Below are 12,113 nucleotides of genomic sequence, written 5' to 3' on the forward strand. Positions count from 1 at the left end.
AAATCCCATGAAAAATTTCCTAACTGTAAGAAGAGGAGGACAATGGAGCAGGTTGCCAGGGTAGTCATGGTAGTCAGGGTAGTCATGAAAGCTCCTTTAATAGCAGTTTTCTAAGGAAGTGTGGATAGCCATCAATCTTCGATGAGTAAGACACAACAAATCCTGCATCTTGGCAGAGGGATAGACTAGATGACTCTTTAGGTCTCTTCTAACCCTGTGGTCCTATGATTCTATGATGTAATATCCTAGTGTAGACCCAGCCTTAGGCACACACAGTCTTTGCATCAATACAGGGGTAGCTGGGTGAAAATTAATGGGCTTGTGTTACAGACAAGGTATGACTGGATAATCTAGTGGTCCCGTCTGACATTAAACCATATGGATCTATCGATAAAGAAAATAGAAAAGTAGAGCAGGCAAATATATTTACTGTATCTCATAACACACAGACAAGGAAACATTCAGTTACATTTCAAGTCTAAACATACAACACTGATAAAAGAAACTTGTTACCATAATGTATATTTGACCTGTGGAACTTCTTGCCACTGACAATATTGGAGTGAAGAGCTGAGCTGAATGGGATACACAAGTAGTTTGGCCATTGTACGCGGTGCTAGTGGCATGACCTTTAGTGAAGACTGTCTGATACCTTCAATAAGAAGACCTCATTTTCAGTTGCTTATAAGTTTGCCAAATTTTAGGCATTTGGACTGAAATTTCCCCAGCTGCATGTCTACTTCCAGCAGAATTGTTTTTGACAGTTTCCAGAATAACAGTTCAGCTGACTTCTCAAAGGAAACTTGGAGAAAATATGTCTTGCCCATGCTGAGTTTTTTTTCTAATTGTTCCAGTGAGGAGCCCCCCTAGCAACTCCTTGCATTCCAGCAGGTAAAAGTCACATAACAGATCCCCAATTAAAAGCCACAGCTCTGAAATATAAGAGGAGGAGGTGACAGTGCCTGTACATTAACACACAGCTAACTCCTGACATCTTTATTCAGTTCTGATTCCAATGGTAGTTTTGCCTCATTGGAACCTGAACTAGGTACAGGCCATGGTTTCAGAATTCAGCCTTGTATTGTACATCTCCTAACACCTTTCATCCTGAAGGATCTACTGTGCCATTGAAATGCAGACATTTGGGGGCAGCAGATCATCAGCTGGAATGGGCAGGGGTACATAGAGAAGAGAGACATTTTGGCCAAAGATACCGGAGCAATCTTTACACCTATGGCAAGGACCCTGGGATGTTTAATGGCTGCACAGACTGAAAAAGACCACAGACTTACTCTCTATCTCATCATACCCATGTTGCACTCAGTTTTTCTTGCAGACGACTTCCTCAGCAAGTGATGGGTACTTTTGAATTCTGAAACAGAAGTGTCCTTCCTGGGAATCCCTGTAAAGTAGCCGTGTCCCACATCTCTCTGACCCCAGCATCTGTAGCAACATCCCACGCTGAGAGTGCAACTAGGGGCGTGCATCATTTCACAAAATAGTATCTATACATCTCCAGTGGGAGTTACCTCAGCCATAGTAGAAGCGCGAATCTGTATGTAAACAGGCGGGCACAGGCTTGTCGCTGCTTCGGGTTCTATTGGACAGCTTAGAAGTAAACAGAAACTGAGGGACTCTTGCAATCGTGCAATGAGAGTAAGGGAATTGTGTTCCATATTTGTATTTTTTAAATTATAGTTAATTAGGGAGAAACTAGGATAATTGCCTGGAGTCACCATAGGGTCCTGACGCCTGTGAATACTCAGCAGGATAGACAGATAGTAGGACAGAAGATCTGAGAGAGATGACTGTGGGGACAAAAGACTTTCGCTGAAATAACAGAGGGCTTGTATGAATTACCATTCCTGTAACCATCATAACTATCATTATATCCGTGCAGCACACTTTCACGAAGGATGCCTGATAAACAACCTAGCAAAGGAAAGTCACTTTGAACAGTACGCCATTTGTACTCATAGGTAATTCAGAGGCACGGCACCAGTTTGATCAGCTAAGGTCACGAAGAGTACTTGGGCAGAGTATGGCAGCAAAACCCAGATCCGGACTTCCTGCAACAATGAACTCCACGTGTCTGTCCATCGCCACCAAAGGGAAATGGATCGGTTCTGACAACGGACTGTTTCATTTTGTGGGATGAGTGGATATAGGTGGATGAAGCTCGCGTTGATCGGCTCCTGTGAATCTGAGGTTTTTGAGACATCTGCTCGGTTCTCTGAGCTCTTTCGCTAGCCACCTCGAGGAAGTGGAACTGGGATGCCATTGTCTGCTCCCACTCAGAGACCTGCAGACAAATCACAGTTACTGGGTCTTACTGCTTAGGGAACAGACCTTAGTAAAAGCAACACAAGTTACAAATGTTCTGGGATAGTGGCCTTGTCTCTTCCCCACAAAGATGTCATGGAAATGGTTGGACCTTGCATGAGGATTAGCGAGGATAAGTGTTGCAATGGATTTGTTCTTGCTCCTCTCTGTCTTTCCTCCCAGTCTCTCCTCGGGAACGAAATCAATGTTCGATTCAGTCCGACCTCCCGGACTGCCCCTGCTTCAGGACTTTTGGATCCTCGATAGCTGAACTCTCTGGCATCCTCCTCAGCAAATCTGGGGCACTTATTTCTTGCAGAGCACCCAAGCTTTAAGTACGGAATGAGACTTGAACAAATGTTCCTGCCTGTCTGAACAGTGGTATGCTTATACACAACTCTGTATTCTAAGTTAAAACACTCTGTAGCTTGGAATGCATAGTTTTGACTCTTCATTCTTGTATTATGGCGAAAGGGTGATAGGTATTTGATTTTTTTTCTGTACAATAGACACATGAGTTGCATGTCAGAATGGACGCATTACGATCCAGTGCGTGACCCGATAATGGCACCATTTACATTGCGCCCATATGCCCCTGTACTCGATCTCCAACCTGGAGTGTGATAAGACCTGGCCCACACCAGAGTTATAACATACAACGAGTTAACCCTGGAATAACTAATAGGTAAGTGTAAGGAGTTCTTTTACCGGGAAAGGTTAACCAATATCACCTACCAAGGGACAATCAGAGAACTGGATTGTTAAAGGTCAGGGGGAAATTGGACTATCCTGTGCTTTTTGTTTTCAGCTGGATGTAAACAAGGTCCTCATAACGTCTCTATTTCAATTATTATACGCAATAATGTCTGGAATACAAAGGATACCCCCAAATCCAATTCGGTTCGTAGGAGCTGTTACGAAAGATGTGTGAGGCTGTGTTTGGTTGTGTGCTCAGCCTGTGATAAACAATGTTTCCTCCCTAACTCATCTGTATCTAAATTTCTTCTAAACCTCTGTAATAGCACCCAGGGACACGCAACAGAATTCGCCTATGATGATCTTGTGGTGTATTTACTGATGTGATGTTGGACTGGTTTTAATGGCTATCTTAAAGCAGACCCGCTTTTTTCTATAATCTTATACAAAGCCTGTAGATTTCTAATGCAGATTATGTTCATGATTTTCTTCTTTTGTTATAAACGTTCAGTTTAAAACCGTGCAAATCTCTTCATAGGAAGCAAAGGGAAGGAAAATCCAGCTGGGCCTATTTCCGATGTTCAGGAAGAGCATGCGAAACGGCAGGAAGACAAAGAGGCATCATCGTGTCTGCGTGTGAAGTTTCTTAATTCCTGTTACAGTACAGACAGACACGGGAGCAAAGCACAACCGTGGCATTTTGAGGGCGAAAATAACCTAAAAGTTGCTGTCAGGTAGAGAAACTTATCGCTGGAAGCAAAAACCAGGTTTCTGGTCAAGCCGAGTAAGAGGAGGAAGGATTTGATCCCCTGCTTTTAAGCACCAAGGGATTGGAATGTGAGCAACTGGTCCTATGCCAAGGAGTGGGAACAACCTAAGACAGAAAGGGGGAGGTCAGGCCCAATAAAGAAATGCTACCTGACTGGTGCAGCCCAAATACCAGAATGGAGATGTACTGGTGGGAGTTCAGGTAAGCCCCCAGACTTCGGACGCAAAGATCAGGTTTGGGACGACCAGATGTGGACAGCGAAGAGTCAGTCTGGCGGTGAGCTGAATACCACAAACCCGCCAGAGACAGGATTTTGCATCTATAACCAGCTAGACAAGACTAGCATACTTTTTTGAAAAGCGGAGTGAAGGCATTCCACGACCCCCGAGGCGCTATCCCATGTCACCTAATTTCAATTTATAGAAACATGTTAGAAAAGTATGTACATGGCAATTAGGGTCATTCAATGTTAGATAGTCTAAAGCTTTAAATGTAGACTTGTCTTGTTAAACAATTGGAAAAAGAGAGTGACTCTAGTAGTCTGCTTACCTATAGTGAGATAGAGCTGAACCATGTAACCAACTGCTTCCTGTGTAAGGCTGTATTCTGTTAATTCAAAGTTCAAAAGGAAATATTATTGGATAAAAACTGGGTGTAATAATATCATTGACCATATGTCTCTCTACTGTTTGTGGTAAACTGTCTACAAACTGCTGTATGTATAATTATGTTATTTTAATCCAGGAAGTTAATTGCTGGTGATGTTCAGGAAATAGAATGTTACTTCAAAAGTTGATTGTTCACCTAATGACAGTTGTGCTGCCAAGGAACTGTATAAATGGCTCCTGGGACCTGATCCTTTTTACTTCAGATCTGCTTAAGCTTCATCAGGGTAAGCTAGAGACACAAGATTGTGGTCTCTAGTTACACCCCAGATCTCCCTGATATTGAATACTTTGACATTGGACAATAATCTATGGACTAAATTGAGAAGGAACTCTGTGCAAATCTGAAGCACACCATCTCTACTATGAAACTGAATTAAGTCTGTCTGTATAATGATCTTTCAATGAATACTCTCTCTCTTTTATTTTTTTTACTAAATCTTAATTCAGTTAATAAGGATCGGCTGTAGTGTGTATTTGGGTAAGATCAGAAATACTTGCTGATCTGATCTGGGAGGTGATGTGACAATCCTTAGAGGTTGATAGAACATTTTTTGAAGTATAGAATTATAGAATATTAGGGATTGAAGAGACCTCAGGAGATCATCTTTTGCAACCAGTGCTGAAAGCAGGACCAACTCTACCGAAATCATCCCAGCCAGGGCTTTGTGGAGCCGGGCCTTAAAAACCTCTAATGATGGAGATACCACAACTTTCCTAGGTAATTTCACCACTCTCCGAGTGAAACAGTTTTTCCTAATATCCAACCTAGACCTCTCCCACTGCAACTTGACATCATTGCTTTTTGTTCTGTTCTCTGCCACCTTTGAGAACAGTCTAGCTCTAACCTCTTTGGAAACCCCCTTCAGCCAGTTGAAAGTTGTTATGAAATCCCCCCTCACTCTTCTCTTGTACAGACCAAATAAGCCCAGTTCCCTCATCCTGTCCTCGTAAGTCATGTAACTCAGCCCTGTAATCATTTTTATTGTCCTCCAATGGACTCTCTGCAGTTTGTCCCCATCCTTTCTGTAGTTGGGGGGGGGACCAACTGGACATAAAACTCCAGATGTGGCATCACCAGTTCCAAATAGAGGGAATAATCATTTTCCTCATTCTGCTGGCAATGCTCCTTCTAATGCAGCTCAATATGCCTTTAGCCATCTTGGCAACAAAGTACAATCTTGACTTACGGGCAGCTTCTCATCCACTGTAATCCCGGGGTTGTTTTCTGCTGTACTGCCACTTAGCCAGTTGGTCTGCAGCCTGTAGGAATGCATGCAGGACTCTGCATTGCCCTTGTTAAACATCATCGGAATATTTTTGTCCATATCTGCCAATTTGTCTAGGTCACTGTGGATCCTATCCCTATCCCCAAGGGTATCTACCTCTACCCCCAAGATTAGTGTTATCCACAAACTTGCTGAGGGAGAACACCATCCCATCATCCAGGTCATTAATGAATATGTTGAACAAAACAAGCCCCATCACCGCCCCCGGGGCACTCTGCTTGATATAATCATCATCATACTTGACTTTTCTATTTTGGTGGAAACCAAAAGGTGGGTTGCTGCAGGTGAATTGTATTTTGTTTTCTGTGTAACCAGTAAATCATTGTGAAAGCTGTTCTGTTGCTGGCTTACGAAATCCAAGTGTTAGAATAACGACCCATGTGGGTCAGTTCCAGTCTTCGCAGTTTGCCCGAATTGGTTAATCTCACTGTGGGCCACCCTGGAACCCCAGGCACAGGATGCTAAAATAATTCTTTTACTTTAGAGAGTACAAGAGACAACCACATCCAGGTGAACACACCATGTCCTACTTCAGTAACCATGAGAATGATCGTACAGGGTCAGACCAAAGATTTTTCTAGGTCAGTGTCCTGTCTTCTGACAGTGGCCATTCCAGGTGACACAGAGGGAATGAAAAGAACAGATAATGTCTGCCAGCGCCTATTGCCAGCTTCTTGCGAAGAGAGGCTAGGGACAACACCTCTGCTCATCTTGGCTACTATCCATTAATGGACCAATCCCGCATGAATATGTCTAGTCCTTTTTGGAACCTTGTTATAGTATTGGCCTTCACAACATCCTGTGGCAAAGAGTTCCGCAGACTGACTGTGAGTTGTGTGAAGAAGAACTTCCTTTTATTTGTTTTAAACCTGATGCCCATTACATTCATTTGGTGGCCCCTAGTTCTTGTATTTTGGGAACAAGTGTCAAGGTTCCTTCCCAACTCTGCACTCTAGGGTACAGATGTGGGGACCTGCTTGAGAACCTCTAGTTTTATCTACCAGCTTAGATCTGGTTTTGCTGCCACCACCCAAATCATTTAAGAGTTATTTGGGAAACTCACTACCTCCTCCCAGAATATCTCTCTCCACCAATTCCTGGTGAGCCCAGATCCAACCCCCTTGGATCTTAAAACAAGGAAAAATCAATCAGGTTCTTAAAAAGAAAGCTTTTAATTAAAGAAAGAAAGGTAAAAATCATCCCTGTAAAATCAGGATGGAAAATAACTTTACAGGGTAATCAGATTCAAAGAGCCCAGAGGAACCCCCGCTAGCCTTAGGTTCAAAGTTATAGGTTCACAGTTTATTAGCAACAGAGCTAAAATCCTCTCAGCAAAAAGGAACATTTACAATGATGAGAAACAACAAAAGATAAAAACTAACACATTCTTTGCGCTCTGCTCTTACTTACAAATTTGAAATGTGAGAGACTGGTTCAGAAAGATTTGGAGAGCCTGGATTGATGTCCGTCCTCTTAATTCCCAAGAGGGTGAACAACCCCCAAAAAAACAAGGAGCACACAAACACAAGCCGTGCGCCTCACACCAAGATTCGAAAGTTTCTTGTCCTGCTTATATGCGTCCTTGGTTTGGCAACTGGTTATGTGTTCAGCAGGTTACCTGAGCTTCTTAACCCTGTTACAGTAGAGGATATTGGTGTCTTGTTGGCCAAGAGGGGTTTTGTTAGCTCGATGTTACCACAGGAGAGCTGTTACCTCTTCCATTGTATAGTTATGTCAAACAAGTAAATAACTATTTTCTATATTCGCTATTCTCACTAACGAAGCAATAGAAATTAAATCCGAATGTTTACCCACTCAGCTCTAATACAAACCATATTCTGACCATGTCGAAATCACTGAAGGAACATGCTGTTAGAATAAAATTTCACACTGTATATTGAACGATGCGAATTACAGAGCAATACCCTGGACGTCACAATTTCTGAAAATACCCTTGAGCCAGTCTTCCCTGAACACTTTGACGAACAAGAACCTGTCTTTGTTAGATCCAGACATGCTAGCACGGCCCGCAGACACAGACCCAGCGCCTGGGCCATGCCCCAAGCAGCAGACATTAATCTGAAAACAACTCACAAATACTCTGTTTTCCAAGTACCGCAGACACCCAGTTCCCAATGGGATGCCAACCCTCAACATAAAATCTAATTCACTTGTGAAAAAATATTAAAAGATCACAGCGACTAGAGTGAATCCCTTCAACTAAATGGACATTTCAAGACACCATAAAATAGAGGTCCATATTAAATGTAATGCCACATTTAAAAAATAAAACATAAAGAGAACTCGAAAAAGATCGAGACCTCAAGCGGAATTAACAAACCTGATACGAAGAAAGAAACAAGTAAACAAGATAAAAAAACAAATCTGTGAAAGTGGAAATCCAAATACTCTATCACAGTCAGGTCCCATATAACGCAACACAAAAACACCATGCCACAATTAAGTGATAAAATGAATACAGAAAAGCCAAAAAAAATGCGTACTGAGAAAGAAACAGCTGCCCACAACAGAAAAAACACACAATTAGACTAACTCAAAATGCCTATATCAACAAGATACGGATCATAAAGAGGACAAGATCCTCCTAATATATACCAGAGCAGGGCCAGCCGACCACTCTTGCGAAGATCTACGAGATTACAATATCCATAGAACGCTTAAGACAGACAGTGCATTGTGAAGAACTAAATGAATATCTTTGCTTCAGTCTTCAAACAGACTGACAATCATAAGACAGAAATTACCAAATCCGAGACTGCAGGTTTTTGTAGTGTGAAAATATCGAAGCGAAAGATGTCATACTAGGCATTGTGACTGTGTCACTGCGCGAAAGGCCTTTCGAGAATTAACTGATAAACTTAACAGTAATAAAAATCACTTAGGCGACCAAAACAGATGAATTATCCAAAAAAGTATCTGCAAGAAATCTACAAAATGTGAATTTAGTAGAAGATACTCAACTAGCAGTTCTAGTAAACCATTAGTCCACTAAAACACTTTCTTTACAACCAGTGACTTAAATGAATAGCTAGGATCGTACAATGCCCATAGCATGCACTAAAGCAGGCTTAGCTGCTAGAGGTAGATTACTAACAATTACAAGACCAGAGTTAAGTGGTCTAAACATCAAGTACAGAGCAAACTAGTTGTAAGCGATTGATTAAAGGGATAATTGTCAACAAATAAACTAACTTTTGTTTGGCAAAAGAAACAGGGTTCTAAATAAAGGGGAAATTTATCTTACTAATCTATCTATTAAGAGTCTTTTAAGGGCAAAAAACATATACGACAAGAGAATCTCCTATTGGCACAGGTACTTAGATTTCCAAAGTCTTTTGACAAAGATTCCCTCACCCAAATACTCTTATGTAAATTAACTTACTCATGGCTTATAATAGGGACGATCTCTTTATGAGATGAAACTGGTTAAAAACAGGGAACATAAAGATAGGAATAAATAGTTAAATTTTCAGATACGGAGACGGGCGAACTAATGTGTCCCAACAAAGGGCAGTCTAAGGACCAAATACCAATACTCGTCTCAAAAAAGATATATCTAGCATTAGAAAAGTAATTAGAGAGGCAACTAAAAGTGAAATTAAGGAGGTTGGACCTGTCCCATATGAAGGAGAGAACAAAGAGGCTCGGGACTTATTCCGCTTGAAAAGAAGAAACAAGGGGTGGAATAACAAGATGTATATAAAAGTATTATCTGTCAGATGAGTGAGAATAGCGAATATAGAAAATAGTTATTACTTGTGACATAACTATACAATGGAAGAGGTAACACTCTCCTGTGGTAACATCGAGCTACAAACCCCTCTTGGCCAACAAGACACCAATATCTTACTTAAAGGGTAAGAAGCTCAGGTAACCTGCTGAACACATAACCAGTTGCCAAACCAAAACCATATAAGCAGGACAAGAAACTTTCGAATCTTGGTGTGAGGCGCAGGCTAGTGTTGTGTGTGCTCCTTGTTGGTTAGTTCACCCTCTTAATTATAGAAGGACCGGACATCAATCAGGCTCTCCAAATCTTCTGAACCATCCAATCAACATTTCAAATTTGTAAGTAAGAGCAGAGGCCAAAGAATTTTAATTTATTATTTTGTTGTTTACTCATTTTATAAAATGTATGTCCATTTTTGCTGAAGAGGATTTTACTCTGTTGCTAATAGACGGCACTTTGTGGCCAAACCGGTGTGTGAGGGAGGAGAAGAATTCTGGAAGGTAGAAAGATAATATGCAACAAAGGTGGGAACCACAGGTCCCAAAAGTCTTGATCCGGGCGTCCTTTGTGGGAAGGTTGAAGATGGCCCTGAGGATCTGGATATAGGACACGGTGATAAAAGGCACATCCAGACCAATCACAGAGAAGAGCACAAAGAGACCATAGTAACTACTGAGGCGGGTGTCAGCACAGGCCAGATTCACCACGGTTATGTGCTCACAGAAGGAGTGGGGGATGATGTTGGTTCTGCAATATGGCCACCGCCTCACTAGGAAGGGGTAGGGCAATGCACTTATGCCACAACGCAGCACCACGGCTAGTCCGATCTTGGCCACAACAGAATTTGTCAGGATGGTGGAATGTCTCAGGGGATGGCAAATGGCCACGTAGCGATCCAAAGCCAAGGCCACCAAGATCCCAGACTTCATTGCTGAGAAGCAGTGAATGAAATACATCTGCGTGAGGCAGGCACTGAAATCGATCTCCCTGGAATTGAACCAGAAAATGCTCAGCATTTTGGGCACAGTGGCCGTGGACAGGACCAGGTCGCTGACAGCCAGCATGCAGAGGAAATAGTACATGGGGACATGGAGGCTCTGCTCTGTCTTTACGATGAACAGGATGGTGAAGTTACCCAATTTGGCTATAGCGTACATGGTGCAGAAGGTGATGGAGATCCAGACATGGGCCGCCTCCAGGCCAGGAATGCCCATCAGAATGAAGGTGGAGGGGTTGGTGAAGCTGGTTGTGTTGGAGTCTGACATGGAGTAGGGAAGAAGGTGTCCAACTCTGAGGCACAAGGGTGTCACCTGTGTGTACCGTACATTCCCCTAACTTCCTGTACGTGTCCAGGCTTTAAGGTGATGGTGCAGTTCTAATGCCTGAATGGAGACACAATGTTAATATAAGACACTACATGCACTACCGGAGCCTATTCTCATGGGTGAAGCAGATTGATCGCTCTTGACACACTGAAAAATAACACTACAATTATTTAGAGAAATGAACTATGAACAACAACCCCTCTAATGCCAGTTCAATACTTTATGATACTCCATGCATCAATAATTCCTACATGGCAGGGTGGAGGAACCTTAAGAGGCAGCAGTGGGAAACACAGGTGTGGGACTTTAAAGTCATCACTTAAATATCCATGGTTGGTAAAGCTAAGGATCACCAAAAATGAGGTTATTAAGTATATTGAGAAGAAAAGGAATCTTACAAAAAATGTAAGGTAATTCCTGTATTTTAAATATAAACTATTAAAAAATGAAGGTAAAGATTAAAAAAAAAAGATCTGAAAGGATTAGGAAGCAATGGAAAAGCTGGTCTTGGATTAGTTCAAGAAAAAAATTCTTAGAATATAAAGAAGGCTAGTCAATGACAAGATTTATGCAAAACCAGTCTTGTCAAGCAATCCTGAAATCATTCTTTTGTTAGGGTGAACATTCGGTTTATCAAGGGAACTGTGCATGTGCAATAATATTTGATTTTTCTATTTCATTTTAGTTTATGAAGGAAAAAGAGTGATGTTAAATAATTAACACTCTACAATATCATTGGAACACACATAAAATGGACCGAAGACTAGCTGAGTGAGAGACGTCAGAAAGGACTTGCAGTGACAGGGGCTTTTTCTAGTGCGGTTCTGCAGGGATCAATTCTGGGCCTGATGTTATTCAATATTTTCATCACTGACCTAAAAGGAAATAGAAAATCAATGAGGATAAAATTTGTGGATGACCCAAAGATTGGCAGAGCGCTGAAAATGAGGAAGATAGGTTAGGTGACCAGATAGGAAATGTAAAAAACTGAAACTAGATGAGGGGAAATAGGCTCCTATACAAGAAGAAGCCCCATATTTTGGACTGTCCTTAAAAAATTTGGACACCTGTTCACCCTAAGGACAGGGCAGCCATATCAATTCATCTGGAGCATTGGTAAGAATATTTCCATAGGTCAATGTATTAATAGAGTCCAATGCAATCTTATCCTCTCAGAACAGGGTAGCAGTCCTGACCCACAGCCTGGGGTACTAGATTATGCCGTGCAATGACCCTGGCAAGGATTTAGAGGTCATTGTTTAAAAGCAACTCAAAAGGACAAAAGGACTGATGCAA

General features: G+C 41.8%; 1 protein-coding gene across 1 annotated transcript; it reads right to left on the reverse strand.

Annotated features, from left to right (window-relative positions):
* Positions 1 to 8,399: 8,399 nt before the first annotated feature.
* Positions 8,400 to 10,757, reverse strand: LOC116831047 (olfactory receptor 52E2-like). The gene is made up of 2 exons (XM_032790793.2): positions 9,943 to 10,757; positions 8,400 to 8,463 (listed from the first exon to the last, which is right to left on the reverse strand). The coding sequence occupies exons 1-2, from the start codon at positions 10,755 to 10,757 to the stop codon at positions 8,400 to 8,402; spliced, it is 879 nt and encodes a 292-aa protein (XP_032646684.2).
* Between the last annotated feature and the right edge of the window lie 1,356 nt (positions 10,758 to 12,113).

This window comes from Chelonoidis abingdonii, chromosome 1 (assembly GCF_003597395.2).
Source record: "Chelonoidis abingdonii isolate Lonesome George chromosome 1, CheloAbing_2.0, whole genome shotgun sequence".
Lineage (NCBI taxonomy): Eukaryota > Metazoa > Chordata > Testudines > Testudinidae > Chelonoidis > Chelonoidis abingdonii.

Coding starts and splice junctions, on each gene's coding strand:
- LOC116831047 (XM_032790793.2), bottom strand. CDS start 10,757: ATGTCAGACTCCAACACAACCAGCTTCACCAACCCCTCCACCTTCATT. Junction 8,464..9,942: donor CGGTTTGGCCACAAAGTGCC/GTCTATTAGCAA, acceptor TGAAGACTGAAG/CAAAGATATTCATTTAGTTC.